Raw genomic sequence first — 26,778 nt, forward strand, 5'->3', positions numbered from 1 at the left:
CGGAGCACGCGTGGCTCTCCCCGCCAAAGACCAGATCGCACCCACCCAGCCGGCGGCAGAAGCCGGCACGGGGTCCCGTCTGCCCGGTTGGTGCCCCGCCCGGAGTGCCGCCCTGTAGCCGGGCATCCCCGCCGCGAAAGCGAAGGGAGAGCCGCTCCGGTGGCCTGGCCGGTGGCAGCAGCAGCCGCCCCCATCGGCCGCGGCGGACGGAAGAGGAAGTGGCGCCTCTCCGGGAGCCGGCGACGGTGAAAGGATCCGTGGCGGTGCTGGGCGGGCGGGGAGAGCCTGGCTGAGGCCCTTCCCCGAGCAGGTGGTGGCGGCGGCTGAGGAAGATGAGGGCCGCCGCGCTGCTGTGGGGCCTGTTGCTGCCGCTGGTAAGGGGCTGCGCTGCCCTCCCCGCGGGAGGCGTCGGGGCCCGGCTCCTGGGCCGGCCTGGGCCGCACCGCATCTGGCGGCTCGAGCGACTGCGGGGCGGCGGCAGGGCCGCGGGTGGCGGTGGGGCTGGGGTTGGCCGGCACGCCGGGGGCTCCTGCTCCTCAGCCGGCCGAGGGGCTTCTGTCCGTCTTGTCCCCCTGCAGCCTTTCCCCAGAGAGCCCCGGCCGCCGCGGGCACGGTCCGTGTGAGCCCTCGGGACTGGTGTGTGCCCCCGCCTCCAGACGCGTCCAGGGCGGTTTGGCTCCGAACTGTGGCCCGGGGTGGCTTCGGGCCTCCCGGGTCTGCCTTGGGTCAGGGCCCCTCGGTTCCCCCCACCTTTCCCGAGCCCCTGCCGTCTCTCTGGTGCCAGGGGAAGGTCGACTCGAGTCACGCGTTGGTGGGTTTAGATAACAAATCTGCCGGGTGCCCGCATAGATAAACGCTGTTGTTGTTTCTGGAGGCGCTGTTGTTGTTTCTGGAGACACTGAAATTGGGAGGCGGGGGAAGGGGGAAGCTGGCGCTGCGCGCATGCTTTCTGGATTTTGGTTTGCTTGTTGTTCCTGTGTGGGGCACCTTTGCAGCTTCTCTTGGCACTCTGGTGTGTATTGCTGTGGAAACCGGGTAGGTTGCTGTCAGCCTAATGGAGTTATGAAATGGGGAAGCCAAACACCTCTGTAACTTGCTGAAGCAGCATGAAGGGCATATCTGCACTGAATACTGCTCCACTAAGGTGTTTTGTTGTTGGGTGTTTTGTTTGTTTTTAACATAACTTGTAGCTTGCCTTGGTAAGGCAGGACACAGAGTGCTTCCCTATGTAGGGGGTCACCATTGGATATGCTCAAAAGTAGGTGTACAGGGTGTTTTGTTAGTGTCTCAAGAATGCCTTTGGGGAGTGCTTTGCTCCTTACCTTAGTGGTTTGGTGTCCTGACAAGGAAAGGGGCTTCTGCTCTCCTGCAAGGCTGCAGGGCCCCTGTCCTGCCTTCTCTGCAAAGGCAGTTGTAGCAGTGGGGAGCATTGGACAAGGTTATTCAGCTTCAAGAACAGTATCCTGATGTCAACAGTGTGAGGAGTTAGCCCTGGGAAGGTAGTTAAGTGTCCAGGGAAGGACCACTGCTGCTCTCTGAGCAGGGGCACTGGTTCCCATGGGATGCAGTGCTCAGAGGGAGGGCAGGAGGGCCAGTTTGGCCAGCTGGCAGCACTACAAATTAATGCTTGTTCTGTTTGTGGCTACTGGTAATTTTTTCCTACTTTTGTATGTTCCTGGGGGCTTTATGTTGTTACTTTCTACAGACAAAATACCTTCTTGTTCTGTACCTTTGAGTTTATGTGTCTTAGATGTTGTGATGGATATGGTCATACAGGCTTATTTTGGTTTCTGTGTCCACTGGCTTATATAACTTCCAGTAATCCACGTGGTGGGGTTACTGGCACTCTCTAAAACTCAACAGTCATCCCAAGGTCATATCCAGGGATGTATTATGAAAACTAGGGATTAAGGTACAGCATGAGATGTTGTCCTTCCTATCAAAGGGAAGGAGTTCTACCAGAAAAGTTTAAAGGTGGCAAAGGAAGGAAGTTTAGTGAGGGAACCAGCTGTCAAAAGTAGGAAGAAATTTGTTTGAAGGTGAAGGGCGGTTGGGAATGGCCTGAACCTGGGGTGAAAGGAGGTGATGAGGCCCCTTTATGTGAGAACAGCTGTCACGCCTCTACTCCACAGGGGAATGTTTTTATGCTGGAGTAGGTCAGCCTATGGAAGCCGGTTAATCTTTCCAGGAGCAGTTTTGTGGACACACCCTTAGTCTTCTACTTAGGTAACAAGGTTGGAAATTAACTCAGTAAGAAATTTTTACTTTGCACTAGTACCCAAACGAGTAGCCCTTACCTGTTGTGAAAGGATACTGAAGCAGTTAGAAAACAATGACACTTTCATCTGGATGCAGCAAGAGAACAGTGGGATTAGCAAGCAGCATTTCTCTCTGTTTTTAACTTCTAAATGCTGTCTTAAAGCTCAGCGATGAATAGGTGAGAGTAAATGTCATGCTTTGGTCTTCCCTCCCCCACCTCATGAGCAAGGATTGTGTTCCCTGATTCATCCCCGAGAAGGGAAGCTTGCCAAACAAAACACGCATATCAATTAAGCGAGTAATCGCTCCTTCTAGGTAGACTTAGCCTTGTGCAGCGTTAACACTTGATTTCCTGGAACCCACAAAACACTCACTCGACTTCATGAAGCAGAAAGAGCTTTAAACGGATGGGATCATCTGGGGTTTGCATCTGTTGGAAGTCTTTATTGCTTTTTATCTGCCATTAGTTTGTACTTTCAGGTGAGTGCACTTCAGGGGAAGCTTGATCATTTTTGTGCTGCTCGTAAATCACGGAACAAGTGATTTTAGCTGACAGCTGCAGAGCTGTGACATGTTAAACGGTTAATGTGCCCGGGCCCTTTGACACAGTTCTCCCAGCAGATGTTCCTGTGCTGTGGCCGATATAATGGATTCCTCTGAAGACGGTTTTTTGCTATTCAAACCAGGCAGACATAAACCTCTGAAACAATATCGTCACATGCTTTTCTTTTCTCACTGGGTCTTACTTGCCACAGAATACTGATATGCAAGCCTGAGGAGAAATACCTCTGTGCCACTCTTGGTGATTAGCACTGTATATCTGACAAGTATTTGGGCTTTTCCCCCTTATCCATGCCTGCTGCTAGATTAATATCTCAGTGTCCTTTCAGACAAACCTGCAATTTACAACAGGATCGATTTATTTTTGATCTATTGATACATTCTGACAGGGAGGTCAGTTTCTATCTCAAGAAAAACAGTCCAAATGAGGTCATGTCCCAGTTTTTGTAAGAAGTGAGGTACAAATGACGCTTATTTGTTTTCAGTACCTTGCAGCTACAGCTAATCCTTAGCCTGTTCATTTATCTGCTTAGATACCTGACCTTCATTAGTGGACTGATGCCTGGGGAGAAGTATACACGCCTAAAGTCATCAGAAGTTTTAAAATTTGTGTGTATTAGTAAATAACAGCAATCATGTTATATGAGGGACTCAGAGACACCAGTATTTCCTTAACTACACAAATTCTTCTCAAAGTACACTAGTTCATCTCTTTGTGTTTACAGTTACATGGTAAAAATATTCTAGCAGTTGCCATATAATATTTTTAGTAGTTGGGAGACTCTGGAGTCTGCAGTGAGGGGAAGACTTGAATCCATTTCCCCATGTTCTGTTTTAATTGGTTTCTATGTTAAAATTTAGAGGTTTTGGAAAGCAGGGGGTACAGAATCTGAAATAGCTTCCCTGGGCTTCTCAATGATACTCCACTTGGTGACATGACCTATGCATGTAACAATTTTTTTTGTATTTTGAAGTTTCATTTGTTGTATTTTAGATGAGGGAAAATAGTTTTATACCGTGACTCATTTTTTACTGGTTTTCCATCCTGCTCTCAAGCTGCCCATCTCTCACGGAATCAATCATTAGATAAAAGAATTACTTGAAAAAATTCCTTTTCTACTAACAGCTTTTTTCTTTCTAACAGTTTTTTAGAAGACTGACTGATATTCTGACCTTTGTTTAATTCAGAACACCCTGGTTTGTTGCAGGTGACTGCAGATGAGGGGATCCTGCATGCTTATGGAAATGGTGTGCCACCAGTAGCAAAGGATTACTGCATAATTTACAACTCTAATTGGATATCTCTTCCAAAGAGTCTGGACAATGCTGTAAGTAGGTTATAATCATACTCCCTAAGAAAACCAAAATGCAGCATGAATTTTGGTTACCTGTAAGTGGTTTTCAACATTCTGAGTTAAATAGGTGCTGTGTTGTGCACTGAATATTTATCTTTTTGGGTCATGCCTCCCCCATCCCAGTCTCTATAGTGAACATTTCTATACTGTAAAAATTGTCGGCTTCTATCTGTGCTTAGAAATGGTTTTCAATATATTTATATATCAATCTGGTATTTTATTTTCTTCAGGTGTTACCAGTATGTCTGAATTCTAGGTTTGGGACTAAAACTCTTTGTTTGTAATAAAGGTGTAATCTTGTGAAACAGTCTTTCCTACTGGTTCATCAGTTTGATCTTTTGTTTAATTGTCTTGAAAATGTGGCAGAATGGGACATCATCTAGAATGTATTATCCTGCTGTGTTTTCTGAGCATGTTTCTTTGAGCCAAACTAGGAAGTGAGGCAGAAACACATTTTCTTAAGGCTCTCTTCATATAAACAGGAAATTCCCTCCTGTCATTCATTAGCAGGTTCACTCAAATCTAAAACAGAATAAAAATTGTTTGTCTGCCCCAGACATCTTTGCTGTGCTACTTCAGCCACTGGGTTGTCTTGATTAACTAAAGAAAACTGATAATAATCTAAAAATAATTGTCAATATAGAATCAACTTTTGAAATAAGGACAGAAATATTTACATTTTTTTGTTCTGTTTTAATACATTTGTAATAAATATTCTGGTTCACCAACGATTTTTGAACAGGTGTCATGCTTCAGAGCTCTGGTTACGTTGTATCCACCAGTATCCTTTTGGCTTGTGAAGCCTGGAAATATCCCTGACTGTACACTGCATTACCCAGAACTACAAGCAGGAACTTTACTATATAACCAGCTTCTGATGTTTAAATTGTAGCAGTAACCACTGTGAAATTACATTTAGAAACACCCAGACACTTCTGATACCTGCTGCCCTAAATGTCCCTCAGTGTTGCAGGCTGCAGAAACTGCTGCTCTGATTTTATACTCCTGAATTAATGATTCCTTTCTATTACATCTCTTGCTGGCAGACCTCAAATCAGGGAGCATAGTAATGCAGTCTTCTAGATTAGCTTGTGGTATCAAGTTTCCTACTATCATCACATTTCTTTTCTCCCTCTTCTCTCTGCAGACTTTCAGGACTCTGGAAAACCTGACTTCCACAGTACTCTGCAATTCTTCTGAAGTGCCTTCTGCCTTAATGAAGGATAAAGCAGTTGTGGTGATGAGAGGAAACTGCACTTTTTTGGAGAAAGCAAGAATAGCAGAAAGCTCAGGTGCTAAAATGCTGTTGATTGCCAGTAAATCAAGGCTGGTAAGTTAAAATATACAGTTTTCTTCTCTAGTAAAATAGTGTCCTACCTGCTTGGTCTGATGCAGTGTTGTGCCCAAAAAGCAGGGACCCTCATAAGGTGTGGGTGAGTCCTTAAGCTTCTGTGTCCCCAGCCGGGAGCTGAGCACCACGCAGCCACTCGCTCTGGGGTGAGGGCGAAGGGGGAAAGGAAGAAAACCAAAGGCAAACCTCCTGGGTTGGGATAAGGGTAGCTTACTAGGACAGCAGAGAGAAATAATAATAGGACTTTTATAATAAAAATATATGAGGTTGGTGATACACAATGCAGTTTCTTACTGAACCACACAACTCAGGCTGCACAGCTCAGAGCTGTCCTGAAGCTGGATGGTCCACAAAATCTGTGTCCAGGAGCTGTGCACTCCTCCTTCCACAAGCCTCCCTTTATGCTGAGCATGACATAATTGGTATGGAATACCCTCTTTGGTCAGTTTGGGTCACCTGTCTGGGCTGTGTTCCCTAGCAGCTTCCTGGCAGGCCCCCTCTTCCTTTCCCCCCTCCCTTCACCCCCTATTCTCATACAGAGCAATATGAACAACTGAAAAGTCCTTGACTGCTTGGCAACAACTAAAAACATCAGGGTGTTATCACCACTGCTGTCATCCTAACTCCCAAACACCCTTACACCGACTGCTAGGAAGAAATTAACTCTATCCTAGCTGAAGCCAGGACACCTTCCCTGCTGAGCACTGCCCTGGCATGACTGCTTTTCCTGCGGCCCAGACGGTCACCGCCAGCTCGCTCTGTGCAGCACTGTGTGTTATCATCTAAATGTATCTGCCCCTGAATCCTATCTTAATATGTGACTCTAACCACGGTTCTGAATGCAGATGCTTGTCTTGATCATACTCTAGTTTTAGTGTACTCTGAACTCTCTGTAATCTTAGATGAGATTTTAGATACGTGTGACAAATAAACTAGTAAAATGTAATCCAAAATCAGAAATAGAAAAGGTGTTTTGAGCTGTCTTTCCAGATCCTTCTGCCTCTCTTTATCCTCTATTACAGCTGCAACATGCCTGTACAAATATTTGCAATTTATGAATCTGTGTGATTAAAATGAAAAGTTATTTTTGCTTTAAAATCTTGGAGAATAAAAACAGTTTTGATTATTCCTATAAAAGCCCAAGAACTTTGTGAATCCAGATGTGTTGGTAGTATCATTTGTTTTAAGTACATCTGTCTTCATTAACCTTTTGCAAAAGGTGATGAATGAGCTGCTTTTTTCCCTCCTTATGCACACACTGAAATTTAAAGGACAGTCTGCTTCTAGGGTTCTAACCTGCTTTGCAAATAGGTTCAGCATCCGTATCACTGACACTTTCTCTCTTAGTCTCCTCTTGCAGACAACAAGACTGATTTTGAAGATGTGACTCTTCCAGTTGCTCTCATAAGATATAGTGACATAGTAGATATGCAGCTGGTAAGTAATGCAACTTCAGTGTCCTACAGTTTGTAGAAACTTGGGGTTTTGAACAAAATAAAATAACTCCAGGTCAGATATGAATGTCTACCTGATTTGAATGTGCACAGGTACTGCTTTTGATGTCACAGAAGTGGATGGACATTAAGTCACAGAAGTGCTATTTTTTCTAATTCAGGTTAATTTGGGAGAATAATTAGTTAGAACATTTAAGAATGGGAGACACAATGCTTCGCTGGAAGGGAGGGTAATCTTAGAAGTCTTCCAGCTAAACAAGATAAACAGCCTTCTGGTAGCTGGGTATACAATTGTAGATGCCTGGCATCCATCAGGACCTGTATCCTGAGAGGCTAAAGGCTGTTCCTCTAGCACAGAAGCTAGAACAGTAGAGCTTGTGTCTACTGGCATGACACCTTTCAAGCACACAGTACGTCCCAGCTAGGATCTTGAGGATGGTGTGAGGGTCTTTGCCAAATGATGAGCTCTCTCTTTATATAGCATGACAGCATCTGTTACAGAGAAGTTAGGCAGTACAGTCTGATCATGAGTTCATGGTGAGATGCCAAGTGTGAGTCACTAAAATGTGGCAGTTGTAGTGTCTCCTACACTTTATAAGCAGGGGAGTTTGTTTTGAGGGTATTTGGAGTTTGTTTTCCTTGACATGTAACATTAGAACACAGAAGAAAAGAAAACAGCATCTCTTCATTGGTGTGGCTGTTGAGGTTGTTTTGGGTTTTTACTTAGTGCTCAGTAGTTTTGCTAGGCAGGAGATGTGCTGCACGTGTCTGTGAACAGCAGAGGCTGGCACTAACCTGTGGAATCTTAGCTTCTTGGATCAAATTTGCAAGCTCACTTCACCATTTCTGCTCTTAATCTTCAGAGCTGCCATGGGAGGTTGTCCTAGGTAAGTATGCAAACTGAAACCATGCCTAGATGTATAGGACTTTGATTGTTCCCTGTCTGTTCCCATTAAAGACTGGTTCTTGCTGAGCACTGGCATGACTGAAGGTTTGTGACGACTGTCAGTCTGCCATAGTCTTGATGAATACTCTCTTGTGGCTCAGGTTGTCCTTTGTCTTGAAATTTGTTCCTTCAAGTAAGACAGTGTTGTTTGCTTAATGGAGTGGTTTTAAGATAAGCCCCTCTTGCGTGGAGGGGAACTTGGGCAGGTGAGATCCCTGATGTTCTTAATGTTCTCTGTATCACTTCATTGCCCAGTGCTGCTGCTCAGGGTGCTGGTGTGCAGAATCAGGTCTGTATGGCTGTAGTAATTCACCAGAGTGTCTTTGCTAGTAGGTGAGTGTGCCAGGTAACATCTCATACTGCTGATGAATCAAAGCATTTGGTTTGGTATCATGAGACAACCTTCATATAAGTAGTAGGGAACACAGTCTAGACCTCAAGTGAGCCTTTCCTAGTTCTGACAGTTTTTGCCAAAGCCTTCTGTCACGTAACTGGCAGCTCTTGTTCTGAATTATAGGTGCTGTTAGCAGCTGCCAGTCATTGTATTCTCCTTCTGCAGCTGTATTTCTGTTATAACTATTCTCAAGGTTTCTGACTTTCTCCTTTGATTTAGAAGAGCCAGACAGCACCTGTCTGAGGGTCGCTAGTTCTTGTATCAGCACTCTTTTTACTTCTACTTAGATTTCAACTCTTCTGGTGTTCACCATTTGAGTCAGGTGTGAGTTTTGATAGCACCAGCAGAGCATTCTAACCTTTCTAGTAAGTGGACAGCTCTCTCAAAGAGTTACTTGAGACGATGGATTTGATCCTTGTACTCCCTGTGGTGGAAGTTGAGACTTTGCAAGTTTTTAGTGACAAGCAGAACAAGAGGAACAAAAGGAAATAATCATTCTAGAGTCTAATGTGAATTAATCCAGCTTTTCCTTGAAGTTTCTTATAAAGTGGAAGACGTGTTGGAATTGTGTACTAAAATGTAGAAGTCTTTAGGTCTCTTAAGATTATTTTTTTGGTACTTTTTTGTCTGTTTTGGTTTGTTTGGGGTTTTGTTCCTTGTTTTGTGGGGTTTTCTTTTCTAAATACAAGATGCTGTAATGTGAACGGATATTTTTGTCTTTGTGTAATGTTATGTACCACTTCATAAACCTGCAGTGTTGCACTAGAATTTAATTTTCTTTCTTATTTTCTGGACTTCCTTCAGGCAAAGGAATGATTCTGACTTGTTCAGCCTGCAGTAAGGTTAACATCTGTAATTAGAAAATTCAGATGCTGAAATTGATCAGCTTTTTTCACATATGGCCAGTGTGTTCCACTACACTGCTCAGCTTCCCATTCAGTCTCTTCACTGCCAGTCTGATCTTCCTGTAGCCAAACCTGCCTGGCACATTCGTTTTCTCTCTTGCTTTTATCCCACCTGCAGGCTGTTAACAAATCTATTTTTCCACTGCATCTTTGGAGTCTGCTTTGACTACAGGATTGCTTCAGATACTTTGACTTGGACTAAAATGTCAAACCTTTCTTCCCTACCACCTTCCATTTCCTGTCAAATTTTAATCTTTTGTTTGTTTATTTCTTAAACCTCACCTTCCAGTCAAATGGAATTGTCTTGGTTTTGCTTTCAAGGTTTATGTACAATTCAGTACCAGTTATGTTCTTGGCATTTCCTCCCATCTTTTTCAGTGTTATTCAGCTGAGTGTTTTTTTACTTTGGTGTTTAAGTAGTGTGAAATCACTTTCTTTTCTTCTGACTGCATCTCACATGATGCCTGTGTAAAGCTGCTATTAAATGACACACTGCCACCCTGAGCTTTCACTGTGTCCTGTCTGAAGCACTGTACCTGTATCTGGAGTCTGAGTTGTGCAGTTTCAAGATCTAGAGGTAGAGCTCTGCTCAAGTCTCAGGAGTCCTGTGAGGTTGAATTTCCAGTTGACTCAGCTGTGCTTTCCTACAAACCAGGCACTGTGATAGTGCTTGGATGAAAAGCATTTCGACTAAAGGCACAGCTCATTGGAGGTGTTGGAAAAATGCTAAGTAGTACCCTTTTGCCTTGTGGCATCCATGTGTTTCCACAGCAGTAGTACAGGGCTTGTTTTCAAACCTGGCCATCCTGAAAGGCACCGTGGGAAGCATTGCTTCCTCACAGTGACTGATGCAAACATATGGGATGCCTTGTGCAGTAAGTTGAAAACTTGCTGTCAGCATTGTGTGGGCTCAGAGCAGAAAGTCGTGGTGTGCATCTTGTTGGAAAATAACCAGTATAATTCGATGTCCTTATGAACCAACTTGTATGTTATTCTTTTCAGACGCTTGGAAATGAAGTTAATGTGACTCTGTATTCACCACCTTTGCCAGAGTTTGATTACAGTATGGTTGTCATCTTCCTAATTGCTGTGTTCACAGTGGCACTAGGAGGCTGCTGGAGTGGACTAGCAGAACTGTAAGTTTGTTAAACTGTTTAAATTGTATGGGCTGTAAATTTTTTAAAAGCTGTCACTATGATCAGTGAGAAGGTTGTCGACTAACCAGAAGATCTAGGTGCAATTAGCTGCTTTGCCATGAAATAAATGCTTGAGCACTGCAACCTCTGAAAAATCACCATAGGTCTTTGAGGAACCTTGAGTAGTAGATCATGAAAGTCCCAGAGGGATAACACAGTTCTTGGGGGAGGAATGAGTTAACATTTTTGCAAATTACCAAATACCCTGTAACTGGCATTGTAATATTCCACTAGCTGTGACACAAAGGTAGGTGTTTCTAGTGACATCTTTAAAATCCTGTGATCTGAAAGGTACATATGTAGTTGTATGTAGTGTCAGGGATTGCAGGGTTCTGTACAACTGCTTCATCGCAGCTGGCTGTGCAGCATGCTCTGGGATGTCTCTGCACCACACTCCTGTCACTGGGAGCACGGGGAATGTGGTTTGGTTCTGCCTGGGTGGCTCCAGACAGCTGAAGTCCAACCTGGCTTACGTCCTTCAGCTTTGTGTGTTACCTGATGGAGCAGCAGAGCCGGGGCAATAGCAGCGCTGGGACTAGGCTGGGGCAAGGCAGCAGCAGCTGTCCCTGTGCGGACAAGATGGGGTCTGGAAGTGCAGAATGGCAAATGCTGGGGTCGTAGGGGCTTCTGCACTGTGCTTGGGGGCTGTGTGCCTGTCGTTAGTGCAGCAGAGCACACTTGATGCACAGGACTGGTTTTGGTCTGGGTAGAGCCGGCCTTTCGGAGCACAGCACTGCTCTGCAGTACTACCTGGGTGTCTGCAGGGATGAATGGGCCAGTGCTCATTGCTACCTGGGGCTTCCCGGTCTTAGTGGTGTTCCCCAGAGCAACAGGGAGTGGACTGTGTGTGATAAAAACAGCTTCCTCTTTCCCACTAGTTATGCAAATCCAGCAATTTTAAAGAGATTAAAGATGTAGAAGGATGGGGGAGGTGTGTTTCTTTTTATAAAGGTTGGATCTGATTATGCTTATTTTTACCCTGCAGTGCTGTAGGGTGTGACTGCACTGAATGCCAGAATAATGTGCTGCTGTCTCCCATCCTGAAAAATACCTAGATGCAATTACATTAAACTTGGTAAAGTGCACTTTCATAAATCTAGGGTGAGCTTTTTTTTAAAGCTTTTTATTCAAAACATGCCCTCTGAGAAGGTGATTCATCTACCAAAGTGTCTCTTTTGAAGGTAGCTGTTTCAGTGCTGAATTCAGCCATTTGTAGGTACGGCCTAAGATTCATCAGGAATGTGCTATCTGATGGGCAAGTTGCACTAGTGTCTGTTCTAAAAAGCAGTAATGCCATCAGCTCAAAGAACTAACACAACAACTCAAGTCTCCTTATTTTGCGTGGTGAGGTATAAATATGGAGTATGAATGCACCGAAATCTTACACCCAGTGAGAATCCCCAATTACACCCCCTCTCTTTCTTTCATTTGCTCTGCAATTATGAGGTGTAAGAGTAACAGAACTAGTATTAGCTTGGCTTTGCTAACATGAATGTTTCTTGCAGATGCTCAATGTGCATAGCTGATATTTTAAGATGGTGGGTAATACCCATGATTTTGATTTACCATAGGCATTTTTATCACAGTGACTACATTTAGCCCAAGAAATGTTGCAGTCAGAGGTGATAGAGTTCAGCACATGCATCCAGAAAAGGACTTCTGATGCTGTGAAAAGCCAAAATCAAAACTCAGCAGTCTTGGTGGCTATGAAGCAGGTATTTATTGCAGCACTGGGTGCACAGGGGATCGGCTCCTCCTAATGAGTGCCCTGAAGGAGTTAGTTGCACAGCTTATACCCAGGTTATACACACGTATTCATGACCTTTCAAGAAATTATTAACATATTCATTACTTTTCTGGGAACTCATTATCAGGTCTCCACCCTTTCCCATGTGCACACTACAGTCTTTAGGTGGTCTTCAAGGACCTTGGTGCTCATTTACTTCAGCCGTTCATCTCCATCACTGTGGTTTTTGCTGTGAACTACAGCCCTTATCTTCCTCTTCTTGTTTACCAGAGCCACAGGACTGGTCTTGGCCCCCTTGTAGCCTTGAGTTTTCTTGTTCTCAGAGATAGTCCCTCTAGAAACTTTACAATGTGCTGGTATCACACATTCCACAATACCATTGCTGCAAAACGTGTTACTGGTATCTACAAAAGTCTAGACAGTAAGTCTCTATTAGAATCATTGCTGCATAGTATGTTGTTGACACCCATGATACCCCAGACAGTAAGTCCCCATTAGATTCAGCCTTCTTTTCACTTCAAGAGTTTTGGTATAGGACTACTTTTCCTCACATGAATTTGTCCTTGTAACCTGGACGAGGTTAGGAGTGCATCTCTATTAAAAAATTGTGAGAAGCTTGGTAAGAGTATATTTTTTTCTTAATTTTTAAGTCCAATAATGATATAAAGAATTAGCCTGCAATGCTGTCAGTCTAATTGATGTATAATCAACAGTTCTGGTCCAGGTAAAACGTTTTCATAATCTGTCAGCTGAGGTAAATGTGTTGGTTGTTTTCTTAAAACAGTGAGAATTTGAAAGCAATGGCAAGTCCTGGGGAGAGAGAAACCAGACGAAAGAAGGAAGAAAATGTTACTTTCACCCCAGTAACAGTCATCTTGTTTGTTGTCATCTGTTGTGTCATGCTGGTCTTACTTTATTTCTTCTACAAATGGCTAGGTAAGAAACAATGGATTCATGATTTTATTAGGTGTCTGAAAAGCTAGATTTCTAAACTAAAATTACTGTAATTTTAATTGTTCTTTCCATCTAGGGGTTGAGGGTTGAAAAGATGTAGTTGCTACTTAAAAAAGAGAGAACCTTTCTTCTCTCTCAGAAAAGGCTGCCTTGACAGCACTAGTTCTGAATGAAGTCATGTGGACAAGAGATGAGTAATTAACAAAATGTTGATGTTCTTGGGAGGATGTCATGATAACTTAGTGGTGTTTAGAATTAAAGTGTTGTTAGCTATTGCTACATTGACCTTGAGTTTGGGGTTGCAGCACCCTAATTAATGTGTCAGGTAAAATGACATTACCGTAAGGGAATACACACAGGCATACTAGCTCAGTTACTGAACAATGCAGATCTAGTAAAACATATTTTCAAACTGTTAGTTGATTATATTTTTTTCTGCTCTCAAAGCATGCAACTAGGAAAATACCCTGTTGTAAATCACACTTTTTAGTGCAAACAATGTAACTTGCATACTGAAAGCTTCCTAAATTCACTCTTTCCTAGAATTTGTCACCAGTTAACCTCCCACATCTGCAAAAGAAACTTCACCATCCTGACTTTGTTTAGCTTTTATCTTACTATGGGCAATGCTACCTTGACTTATCCCACTAAAAGGCTGATGAACCTTTTAATGTGATGAAAAGGTTTAGGTTCAGAATGTCCCCTGTTTATGCTGAGATGTTTCAGGTGAGGGAAGTGAACAAAGAGGCCTCTTACCGGAGATAAAAATAGTGCTTTGGTTTTAGCAGTAACCAAATAAAAGTATGTGAAAGCAGTAATGGTGACATTTCCTCTTACAGAAAAAGGAGGGCAAGTGAAAAAGTCAGTTTTCAGTTCAAAAATATTCAAACTCAAGTCTCTGCTTGATGAGAACTCTTGTTGTGGCAGAGATACTCAGAATCCAGCACTTTCTGAAATCAGCTGACTGTGGTCTCCAATGACTGTATGGAGCGGTGCTGTAACTGTTACCAGTTTATATCAAATATATATTGTTGTGTTCCTGTTTGCCAATATTTTTTTCTATTGTATTTTGTCACTGATTCCTATCTTTGTTTCATTTTATTTAGTGTATGTTATAATATCAGTCTTCTGCTTGGCATCTGCAATGAGTCTCTACAACTGTCTGGCAGCATTAATAGCAGAAGTACCGTTTGGGCAGTGCAGGTATTGTACACCTTTCAATTATTAAGCCTGTAAGGATTCTTATGGGTGTTTTCTGGGTGCTACTCAAGGTAGTGTGAAAATAGAACAGTCTGACATTGTTTCCTGTATGCTTTGGTGTGGGGGATTATTTCAAAAGTACAAGCTTCTTTAATAGATATTAAAGGCATCAGTGGCATAATTAAGTGTTAAGATAGTGATGTGGGTGATTTGCTGCATTACCTCTATTTGAAAGCTTTTCTGTGTCAAACTTGAACAAGTCTGCTTGGCTGTCTGAGCTTAGTTTTACAAAGTTCTGATTGTCTGTAGGATGTGCTCACTGTGTTCCTCAAGGAACTCCCTAAGGGGGAAACCTACATTTATTCTGGTTTCCCAGAAGTGGGAATGCTAAATAGCTTCCAGCTCATAGTGGACTGTTCTATGCTGCAGGCGCTGGAGTGGGGCTTTTTTCCTCACGTACTGTACCTGTGATGGACCAAGTTTTAACTTCTTGTGAAGGCAACACAGTGCCCTTGTCCTCTCTTAGAAGCTGACAGCCACATCCTAACTCAGGTCGTGCATTATCAGTATACAGGTAGCCCCTTCTCACTGCTCCAAATACCCTGCAGGTACTACTGAGTACCAGTGAGTCCCTGTTTTTCTCCCGTGTTTTCACTTTAAAACCCCCTAATGTTTAAGGCAACGAATGGCTCTTCCGCCCAAAAGAACAGTGCTCTTAAACCTGGAAGCCTGAGGCTGTGTTTGCATGTGGGTGAGTACAGGATATTGGAGCCAGCTGATCCAGTAGCACATCAAAGGTAGAGATCAGGTAGAAAAGGCAGCAGGTTTTGTGTAAGCGGAGGGACAGGCATCACTTCTGACAGCAAGTATCTGTTCAGCTGTCCCAGAAAATTGAGTGGGCAGTGGAAACAGATGCTGGCTTGTGATTTTGCAATAAGTAGCGTTCCATTTTTAATTTTGGTTTGTTGTTTTTTTTTTTTTTTTTTTTTTTATAACTTGAGTATTCTTTAATCTTGATTATATTTTTTCCCCACCACCACCCCTTTCTGGGATCATGACGTGACTGTCCCTCACTGACAGAGTTCTGGTGGTATAGTTGTTACATGACAGCAATAGATTAGATAAATTCATCTGCCTACCACCTTCCCTGGATGTGCTTGCTAAAATGAGGGCTGGCTGTCAAAGCCCAACTTGGTTTACTGGTTTTAACGCAGCCCAGAGAAGGACTGGTACTGTGGTGGTGAGACTAACGCTGTCAGAGTCTGGGCAGAACCAACAGGCAAAGGAGAAGCTCTGTGGGTGGGAACGCTGCGTCAGACTGATAGCACAGGCATGTGTTTTGGCTGCTGCAGACTTCCTTTTTTAATTATTTTCTCTTAGGATTGCATGTTGCAACAAAACCATTGAAGTGAGGCTTATTTTTCTTGCTGGATTCTGCATAGCAGCAGCTGTCGTCTGGGCAGTGTTTCGAAATGAAGACAGGTAAGTGATGCATTCGGGCTTCAAAGAGTAATATGACTAATTGTCATTAATGAACTTCCCATCGTGTAACTATTCCGGGAGCATAGCAGCTTTCTAAACTCCACTGCTGATTTAGAAAAAAGAAAGTAATGGAAGTACTTCTGAAGCTTAATGAGCAGGGGAATGATAGAGAACAAAGCTATGCAAATGAACTGTGTGGTAATTAGTTACAAAAAAATCATGAAGATAAGGAAGAATGAGCTTTATTGCTCATGATTGCTACAGAAATGGAAAAAAAAGTGCAAAAATAGCATAGGGACCACAGGACCTGTGCTTCTTGTGATTCAGTGGAAGCACAGGACCACAAACATTATAGTAAAATCCCCAGTAGCATTTTGAGCTAGACATTAAGTAGGGTTCCAGTCAAGTGAGCAGTCATGCAAGTGAACACCAAGGCCCTGTTATGACCTCTGTTCTACTCATTTTCTTTGCAGTGTGATGGCAAAGGATATCTGCCTGTTTATGAGCAGAGGCTAGTGTAAACAGACCATATCTTGAAACTAGTGGTTTTGGTAGCAGTACTTCCTTAAAAACTAATTTCTTGCTTTCATTTTGCAATCCTGCTACAGCAAAATCTGGAGTTGTTATTGCACTTAGATTCCAGCAGTAGTTTGAACAATGTGTAAAAAAAAAATGTGTTCTTACTTTTAGGTGGGCTTGGATTTTGCAGGATATTTTGGGAGTTGCTTTCTGCCTAAACTTTATTAAAACACTGAAAATGCCCAACTTTAAGGTACTGTAACTTGCTTACCATGAGAACATATCGTAATACAATGAACCTCTAAATTTAGGGTGAGGAAGTATGTTTTAATCATTGAAGAAATATACATTAAAAAGTCTTTGATAACTATTAAAATAAATTAACCCTGTTCTAAATGTTGTGCCAGAATAAAAACACATCAGGGAGGAGAAGAGGGTGTTGGGGTGTTGGGTTTTTGTTTTTTTCTTAACAAGGTGGTACAGGAATGTTGGTAGAATCTGGCTACATGGTCCTTGAAAACCTACAGTAATATCTTTATCTTTTTTTTTGCCAGTCCTGTGTGATACTTCTAGGCCTTCTCCTTCTATATGATGTATTTTTTGTCTTCATAACACCATTTATCACAAAGGTATGTCTGTGAATTTTTCTTTAAAATAAACCCAGAAATGTTGTTCAGTCACTGGAGGTGATATTCTTGTCAAACTGATCAGTGTTTCAGTATTCTCAGTGTGGAGATGCTGACTGCCTTTTTCCCCATGTAAGACAGCTGCAGCCTAAACTTCCATCTTGTATGGGCTGCAAATTTTGTTAAATGACTTAAGTTTTCAGCAGTCACGTAACCAGCAGTAAGCTGTCCCCAGTTGTGTGACGGCACAGTGATAAGAAATGACTGTTCCCCAGTTACCTTCCTCCTTTTGCTCTCAACACCCATGGGCTGGAACATGCTCTGGTACGTTCCGTGGGTGCTCGTTTGCTGCTGTCGTGTGAGCCCTATGGGAGTGTACCACCTTTTATTTTGAAGCAGAAAGCTCACAACAGAAAAAAGCTGACATGTTTTTATCTGAAATTCCAGCTGTGTCTAGTGGATTTGTTGTCTTGTGATTGTCTTTTTTTAAATGGTTATTTTAGGCTGGATTACATGTTTTTAGTGCAACACAATACCATATAATACTGTATGATACTAGTGCATTCCTTTTGATGTTCAGGATTTTTCCAATCCTGAATTCTAAGATGAGGTACAAGCAGTTTTAGTAAACATAGTATGGATGTTTTGGTATATTAAACCACTAACTTGTGAAAATAACCTTAATTTCAGAATGGGGCAAGTATAATGGTTGAAGTTGCAGCTGGTCCTTTTGGAAACAGTGAAAAGGTATGAATGGTTGTTACGATATGTGCAACGTAAGTACTGACACTGTGTAGCTAATTCATAGTGTGCTGTTCAGCATAACTTTCTCACAAAATATAGCCAGCTTCTGCTATTTTCTTTTAAGTATTAAATACCTGTTGACTTGGGTTTGATCCTAGAATGATGGAAACTTGGTGGAAGTCCCTACTGAACGCTCAGCTCCCCATGAGAAAGTAAGGAATGTATTTCAGATACTGGATTTTTAAATGATTCCCTCTGACAAGACTACTCTTTTGGGGAAAACCTGACTGTCCAAATTTCTCTTCAGGGCCTGGATATCATTGATCAATACTCTGTAGTTAGGTTAATCATCCAGACTTGTTCCCATTGTATGGTTAAATGTTGTTTTAACCTTTTTTTTTGTGCGTGTCAGGGCATATTATTTATAAATCTAAAATTCCAGCCTACCTGTTGCCTTAAGCTTTATCCACTCTCTATGTTGCTTCCTGGTTTTTACTTTAGGTTCTACTTATTTTGAAGTTCCGCATTAACAGTAAATTAATTATATTGAAACTGTTTATTAATTTAAGCAAAGAAAAAAAACCATCCAGGCCACCAGGATGTTTTAGGTAAGATTTATGCGGGCTTCTGAAATGCTGTCTTACAGTTACCTGTGGTTATCAGAGTGCCCAGACTTGAATACTCCGCATCCATGCTGTGTGACATGCCATTTTCACTCTTGGGCTTTGGAGACATTATTGTCCCAGGTAAGGAAATGTTTTTGGTGGTCATAACTTATGAGTAAGTATTTTGGGTTGGATTCTCAACTGACATTAGTTTATTCTATGAAGCAATTACTGAATGGAATGCAGCAGTTTGCCTTGGTCTGTCAGTGGACTACAAAATACAACACAAGCAACAATATTAGAAAGTGTAGTGTGTTAGAGAACACTTTAATAGTGAGGGGGTTTTGGTTTTCTGTTGCTCTGTATTGTGGAAATACAAGTCCCACAGATAAATCCAGTCGTCAGTATTAATTAAACCTTATCAAAATCTCACACAAAGCAAATATTCTGTGACTTCATAGTATTTTTGTATTCTAGACTACCTAATTAGAGGTGAGGTAAGGGAAAATGTATTATCAAGTTTTCCCATCTTTCTCAGAAGAGCTGAATTTGCCGTAGTTAATCCTGAGCAAGTTACTGAAGTCAGGCACGAAGCACCATCTCATGCACAGCATGAGACTGTTAAGAGTGAGCATTAAAATCCTGTTGAAGGAAAAGTGTTAAAACTAGGTTGTTACTCTGTTGTATTAGAAAATAGAAAATAGTGCAATGTAATTGGCCTGCTTATAAAACTGAAATCTTTTAATATTAAGCTCACTTGGCTCATATTTCCTTTATGGCTTTGATTTTTCAAGACATACCAACTGGTTCTTGGCTTTCCAGAAATAAATGGGAAGAAAATAATATATAGTAATGGGAAGTCTTACTATAAATTTGTTTTATGCTGCCTTGATTTGGAGGATTGGGAAGAAAAAAAATAATCATAGGTAAATATTTAATTAATCCATTTGTTTTTTTTTCTTCAAGGACTTCTGGTTGCCTATTGTCGAAGATTTGATGTTCAGACCGGTTCATCTTCTGTATACTACGTTTCCTGTACAATAGGTAAATCGTGGTGTTTAAGCAATGTCAATCCTCATCCTGGCTTTTTCTGAATGGCAGAACTAGAGAGTCATTGTTGTCAAGAATCTCATTATAATCTCTTGTTAGTGAGATGTGATTCTTGCCCATATTTCAGGTCAGTATTCTTTCTGGTAGTCAGTTGCTTTGAGAAAGCTTGGAAACAGAGCAACCTATTGTCCCTCCTTCAGTTAGGCTAACTCAAAGATACTCCTTTAAAAATAATTCTGGCTTAGTGAATGAGTGATATCATTTAAATTAATGCACTTGTTCTTGATTTTGTATGTATACATATCTTTTTATAGCTTATGCCGTTGGTATGGTGCTGACTTTCATTGTTTTGGCATTAATGAAGATGGGACAACCTGCCCTTCTCTATCTTGTACCGTGTACACTCATTACTAGCTCGCTTGTTGCTTGGAGGCGCAAAGAGATGAAGAAGTTTTGGAAAGGAAGCAGTTACCAGGTAGGCTGGATGACTTTGGCATTTTGTTGTTAATTCCTTCCAGTCTATACTTCTAAGCTCCTGGTAATACAGCACCCACAAGCCAATGTTTGCTGTCTTCATGCGATCCTCTGCAACTAGTAAGAAACAATAGCATTTACTTGTAAGAAAAATCTTAGTCTAGTAGTTGACGTGGCAGATCAAAGCTTAGGGGAGATGAAATAGCTGCTTCAGTAGTCATGGGAAGAAGTAATTTGTTCTGGTTTATTTTCTTTGAAATGTTTTAACATTCCTCAGCTGTCACCTTGATGTGGTATAAAGTAAGTCACCGAACTGAGCATGCAGATTCCAATCTGCACTGTCCTGTGTTAAAACACAGTTTAAAAAAAAACTGGCAATCAACTAGAATTTTAGAAACTTCCCACACATCACTGGTGTCCTGCATCATCAGGGTTACAGGGAGCATTCGCAAATGAAATAGCTGGGCACTTCCTATCACAGCACACACTGCGTGCGCACTGCCTTGTGTGTTCTGCATTTCCCCTTTGGGTCTCTCTAACGCTACCCAGGGACGGCAGAGCTGAAGGTCCCACAGGATCTGCCACTGACACATGTGCATTCCCCTTGCCTTGACTTGCTGTAGTGACCGTGTGCCTGTAGCCCCTGGGAGTGGGTGTTTATCAGAAGACAGACCACACTCGGGATTACTCTCATCTTTGTGTGAGACCTGTATTTGCATTCAGAACCTCTCACCCCTGCCAAGGCTGTGTTGATCTCGGCTCAGAGTTAGTCATTGTGTGGGGAGGTGGGTGATGCAAAGCTCCTGAAAAGCTCCTGCTTTTTCAACTTTGGATTGCAGGGTTTAGGTGGATCAAGGGAAGTCAAGGTGGTGGTAACTGATAGATGTCAAACAGCAGGCCCACAGCTCCTATAGCATTGTCTGCTACGTGCTGCCTTTTGTTGATCTAATACTCTTACACCTGCTTCAGCTGGAGGTTGGCTAGGTATGAGATTACTCAGGAGATCTTCATCTTGAACTGTCTTTTTGTCTACAAAAACAATTCTTCTGAATTTGTAGCTCCAGTGAATAAAAATGTTTCTCTGCAGGTCAGAATGAATTTGGCTTACCATGCTTCTGTAATGGTGACTGGCTGCTCTAAAATAAACACATCCCTATGTCGCATGTATGAAGCACAGTAACTGAGTCTGTTGTGGGGCAAAAACTTTGCAATTTATTTCTGTTACTCAAGCTCCCGGTGAGATTGGCCTAAGTAAACCTGGCAGCTCTCTTTTAGCAACAACAATTTCTTGTACTTCTCATAGCAAGACTCATACTTGGAAGAATTATGTTGCCATAGTAGTTATTTCATGTCCTTTCAACTGGTTTCTTGAAGGATTAAAACTGCTCTGAAGTTCAGCTTGTTTTGAGGTCAGATGACTTAATTTCTGGCACAATTTAAAATGCTGATTTCCACCCCCACTCCGCCACCCCTGAGTTAGACTTGCCTGCAATTGAGCACTTCTGTGTGACTTGACTAACCCCTATTTTTCTATAACCTTCTGAAGAACTTCTCTGTACTAACTCTTTCCAGAACTCCAGTTGTGCTCAGAATGCTGCAGTGTTGATCCTTCACCTGTGTTGTCCTCTCCACATAAACCTGTATTTTGAACTGTCCTTACTGAACCCAGACACATAAAAAAGACCCCACAAACCCCTCCCAACCCAAAGGCTGAAATCACCGGCATTCAATGCTCATTCTGAGGAGGAAAGATAGAGAAAGGTGACAGAAGACCATTCTTTTGCTACAACAATCAGATGGGAGCAGGGCTGTCCGATTGACAAGGGTGACCAGGCTTCTGTAGAGGTTTGTTTTGCCCTCATGGGAACAGAGGAACCTTGCAGGCTTGTTCAGTCAAAGTGTGACAAACAGGGGTGCAAGAGCATGTGCAGTTTATCAGGTGCCTAAACTTCCCAAGTGCTGCTCTTTGTTTACAGTCTGTTAGGTGGTTTTACTTTTGGCTTTTTCTGATTATTATTGTGTATGATTTTAATAATGGAATGAATTTTATTTAGGTATCGGACTCCTCCAGGACGCCTTTGCTACAAGGTGTGATTATGGTCTTTTAATGCAATTTTATTATCTTATAGTTTCTTTTTTGTTTTTTTCCCCCTCTGCTTCCTATTTTCTTTCTTTTTTGTGTCTATCTTCTATTTAATTTTGGGTTTGAATTAAATAGAACAGGATAGAAATTATAAATCTGTTTTTATGCTTAGGTGTTATAAGGGGTTTTTTTCTTTGATGGAATACAAGAAAAAATACAAAGTATCAATGGAGCTGTGATCCCTAAGCCTGAAGGCAAGGCTTTAAATGTCCCCTTGTAACTTCCCAAATTTCTAGTAGGAGTGTCTTCAAGTATTTAGCATTGGTGTCATTTCCTTTACTGTTACATATATGGAGATCCTTCACTTAATTTTCCTGTGCCACTGCATTGACCTGAAAACCTGCTTAGTGCTAAACAAGGGTTTTGTTGCTCTCCGTTAGTGTTCAGCATTATAATTTGCCTTTGGTAACTGTGTCTGCAGTCCTCCTTATTACTCAAGAGTATACTTTGTCCTGTACTGTCTGGAGTGCTTGCAGTGGGACAGGGAGCAAGGGTTTGGATCAGCTTTTGTGGTCTTACTGCTGTGCAGCTTCTCTCCTGCAGCGAGGAGGTTTAACCTGCATAGGCTGTATGTAGCTCATGACTGCTGACACCGGTGGTATTTATTTTAGCTGTCTGCTGTCTCAAGCACAGCATGACAAGAGCAGTGCAAGCTTTCAGATGTCAACTTCTTGCAGAATTGAAGTATTTAAAGATAATCTTGGATTACACTCGTCAGTCTAGCTATACATCTATTTACAAAGTGTGGCTTGTCTCCCCTATACACTGAAGACACTGTGTCTTAACTTCTGAATTAAAAGTACTTTTCTTGTTAGCTTCTTTCTTGTAATAAAGAGTACTTTTAACAATTTGTCTCGTTAAAAAGCACTGGAAATGAGATACAAACCCAAGAGGAGGTTAGGAAATGGGAGAGGCCGAGTGCAAATTAAAATCACATGTCAAGGCTGTATTTTTATAACTTAAAATTCACATGTCCTACAGTGTACGCTCAAGTTCTTGGACAGGAGTGTTTAAATCAACTTTTCAGTTTCTTCTCTATACATATGGGAAATACTTGACTCCCTAAGGTAGCTTTAAGGTGCTGTAATTCTGAGCTGAGAGCACTTCTGTTTCTGCATAATGAGGCAGTCTTAAATTCTAGTTATGTCTTGTGTGGCTTTTTTAATGGAGTAGTCTTGAGCTGTGATGAGTTGCTGCACAGGATGTTTTAACTATTCACTGAAGCACAGGGATTTCTCAGGAGGATAACGTTCCTACTTTTCTACCACCAGACAGGCAGTGCTTCTCCTGGGAAGTATATAATAAAAGGCTTTGTAGTGTTTCTGGATTGCTTGTATTCATCATATATACCTGCATAATAAATTATTTTGATACCTATTTCCCAGCTATTGATTTAATTTTAAAATACTACTTGGGTTTTTTTTGTATCAGTACAATCTGTGAAATAATTTTAGTAACATAATGAAAAATCTAGAGGACTCCTGCAGCTTTGAAGTCAGAAAAGTTGCAGGACTATTCTCTCTAGAGCTCATTGATTGGCAGTGTTCACCAAGCTTTCTCTCTTTTGAACTAATGAATAATTTGTCATTGGCATGTTACACAGCACACACCTACTGTTCAGTACCACGATATTAAATAATGATTTTAGACACTTGCAAATTAATCATAGCTGTAAGTTGGTAGGGATTCTGTGATTGCAACATCATCAGAGTGAATCTTGCAGCCAAGTGTGTGTGTACCTGCTGTGTACTCTTACAGGTAGGATTTTATGTTGCCAGGTCTAGTTTAGCTCTGTAGGGTTTTGTCTTTTGGGGTTTTTTAATAGTTCACCATGCTTAGGAAAGAGCTGTGTAACTAAAACACATGTATGTTTAACCTATTTGATGGCCCCTTGAAAGCTGTCAGGATGTGGCAGAAAAGCTTTCAAATCTCTTTACTACTAAAAATTCTCATCAGCCCCGAACAATGTACAGTCCAATTCCTTTGGCTCTTTCAAGGCTTGACACAACAGCTTTGTCCAGGATTTTAGCATGGTGTCTTCATCTTGCTGCTGGTCATTGTAAAGATTCCTGGAGCTTCTGCTGAGGCTTTGAGTCAGGGACCGAGCTGGAGAACCTACAGCTTAGACTGACTTGTAGGAAAAGCTGCTTAATGCAATCGTACGCTTTCAGAAAGGCAGCTGTTGTCCTTGACTTCAAGTTGTGGGCTATCCTCCTTCTATATGGTGGAGAAAATAGAAGTGGAGTGGGGTGACTTTCTGCATTTCCCCCCCAACTTTTTTTTGGTCTGGTAATATTTCTGTGTATCAAAAAAAAACCAAAACCCTCTATCCTCTACTAGCCATCAATTTTAAAGTTAACTTAAAACTCTGATGTATTGAGCAGAGACTTCAATACGGGTGGTACCTCCAGCCTAAGTACACACTGTACTACTTACCTTGTTGTAGGGTTAAGAGGAGAATTTTTGACTTCTGTATCCACTGAATTGTTGCAAATAGCGTTAATGCTTCTGGAAGCATCTTCTCAATTCAACAGAGATACAAAAGCCACTTACCAAAACAACCTTTTCTATGCCAGCTGTTTGATGATCCTCCCTAGGATGAAGGAAGATACGTGGCATTACTTGATGTAATGCGGTACTGTGTGTGGTTTTGTTGGGTTTCTTTCCTGGAAACAAATACTTCATTCCTCATTCAAAATGAATGTTTGATTTCTGTAATTATAGGGAGTGGTTAGCTTTGGGTGACTTTTGATGTGGATTTTTGGTCAAAGCACAGGGAGAAAGTTCTAGATATACTGAAGTGAATGCAAGGCTGTCGTAGCACAGTAGCTTGGTGTTCACTGTGGGACTGAGTGTGTGCTATTGCTGTAACTCGTTCAGTTACATCAATTGGAAAGTATTATCTGTCTATATAATAATATGGTTTAAGTTCTCCTCTGTTGCACAACTTTACAGTTCCATTTCCTTTATACTTTTTAAAATAAAGGAAAAAATTACAAAGAAATGTTGCCAGCACAGTTAGTTCTTCCTGTAATACAGCTAGCTCTTACTGACACAGACAGAGAAAGTTAGTCTGTTCTAATTGAGCTATTGCTTGATACCTGTGAATGGTAGGTGGGGTCCTAAGGTCTGTTTCCAGTTCTGCAAACATTGTCTTTGAAAAACTTAACACAAATTGTTTTGGGGAGTTTTGTTCTCTATTTAGTAATTGAGACGCTTTAGACTCCTAAGTCTAATTTCTTGCAGAGGACTTAGATCCCTGACTGGAGAATGTTTTGTAGTGGAGAGCATTAACTAAAAGAGCTTTGATTATTTGGCTTGAATACTGTCTGATCTGTAGAAGATTTCCTACCTGTATGCTGCTAAAAATGCACTCTTAACATGTGTTTAATTAATTTTTTCTTAGCTAACAAATACTTTGGACCAATGGGGAGAAAGCAGTATCTCTTTATGATCTATGTATCTTTTTTTTTATTTTCTTTTTGACATTTAGATGATGGAACACCTGGATTACACAGGAAATGAAGAAAGCACAGCATCAGCCAGTGAGCAGCCTGGAGGACAATAGCATGTAGGATCCTGATTTAAAATAGTATTCAAATTTTCTACAAGAGAATTAAGTAAACTTGGTGAAGTTTTACAACAGAGTACTTCCTACTCCATGTGAAAGGATTTTTTTCTTACTCCCGCGCCTATATTTTTATGGAAATAATTGTTAATAACATAAAAGTAATCAAAATAGACTTGCATTTTTACAGCCAAACTATAGCTAGTGAAACTGTGCCTTATTTTGGTTTAAATAAAAGGATATTTTCTATGCCGTTTTCCAAATGTGTTTCTATACAGTATATTTTTATAGAAGTTTCTTGCCCGTATCAGTTTGATGCAGGAAATGTTTTCCTCATGTGAAAAAGAAATAGGTACAGTGTCCTTCCTAGGATTTCTTTCCAGCTTTTGAATGCAAAGAGTGGCAGTGATGGAACTACAGCAACTAAAGGATGAAACTATAGTTCCATTCCTACACGTAACTGAACGGACAGCCTGGGTGTCAGTCTGTGTGTGTCTGAAGCCATAAGATAGAGAACAGGGAACTATCGCTTGGGGTTGTGAACCCCTAGAGTGCCACTGGCTTATGCCTTAATTGTGAATGTTGTTAAGATCTGATGCAAGTCTTTGTATTATATACATCGCCAGTCATTTCCAGAAAATAAAAGGGGGGAGGTACTTACATAGTGGTCCTGGAAACTGAGATGCAGCTCGTGGAACAGATGACAAACAAGTTGGTGCAAAAGGCAAGAGGGTTTTAGCTCAGGAAGTGCTGTTTGAGGGGATGGGATGAAATATTAACTCTGGCCTGGTTCTTCTCCTACCCGTTGAGGCTAGATCTGTGTCTGTGGTCTTCATTTGGCTTATGGGTCTGTTCCAAGGGTTAGGGAAGACAGTAAATGGGGTGGGAGGCAGTTGTGTGGGTTTTTTTATTTTAAATTTTTTTAGCTTTACTTTGTTTTGTTTTTTAAACTATTTTTTAAAATTCTTTGCAATTGATAGACAAAGCAACAGGTTTGAATAGTGCTAGTAGTGCCTGTGTTAGTTAAGGCCAGTGCATGTGTTTAACTTGTTTAATCTTAATTTGTTTTAGCTTTTAAAGACTTGGAAAAGGAGAAATAGTTTAAATCATTAGTTTGCCTTTACAAGAGTTTGAGTTTGACACTTTTCCTTTTTCCAGGAAACTGCAAATTGTGGGGGATTAGGCATAGAAAATCTGTATAGCTGTAGTGCTAACACTTTACACCAAAGAAAATTGGAGAAGGCA

The 26,778-nt window shown here is 41.5% G+C and overlaps 1 protein-coding gene across 4 annotated transcripts; it reads left to right on the forward strand.

Annotated features, from left to right (window-relative positions):
• Positions 1-240: 240 nt before the first annotated feature.
• On the forward strand, positions 241-26,345 carry SPPL2A (signal peptide peptidase like 2A). Of its 4 annotated transcripts, XM_084268358.1 has the most exons (17): positions 241-374; positions 4,029-4,148; positions 5,323-5,505; positions 6,874-6,963; positions 10,228-10,361; positions 12,953-13,104; positions 14,229-14,325; positions 15,703-15,804; positions 16,495-16,576; positions 16,878-16,952; positions 17,640-17,696; positions 17,852-17,905; positions 18,340-18,439; positions 19,265-19,342; positions 19,663-19,823; positions 21,877-21,910; positions 25,459-26,345. In XM_084268358.1, exons 1-17 carry the CDS (start codon positions 333-335, stop codon positions 25,488-25,490), a joined length of 1,593 nt encoding a protein of 530 aa, XP_084124484.1. In that variant the 5' UTR covers positions 241-332; the 3' UTR covers positions 25,491-26,345. The 4 variants fall into 4 exon arrangements, with proteins under 4 accessions (XP_084124484.1, XP_084124483.1, XP_084124486.1 ...); XM_084268357.1 differs by lacking the exon at positions 21,877-21,910; XM_084268360.1 differs by lacking the exon at positions 17,852-17,905.
• Positions 26,346-26,778: the final 433 nt, after the last annotated feature.

The sequence above is a fragment of the Gallinula chloropus genome (genome assembly GCF_964237585.1).
Source record: "Gallinula chloropus genome assembly, chromosome: 9".
In the NCBI taxonomy this organism is placed as follows: domain Eukaryota; kingdom Metazoa; phylum Chordata; class Aves; order Gruiformes; family Rallidae; genus Gallinula; species Gallinula chloropus.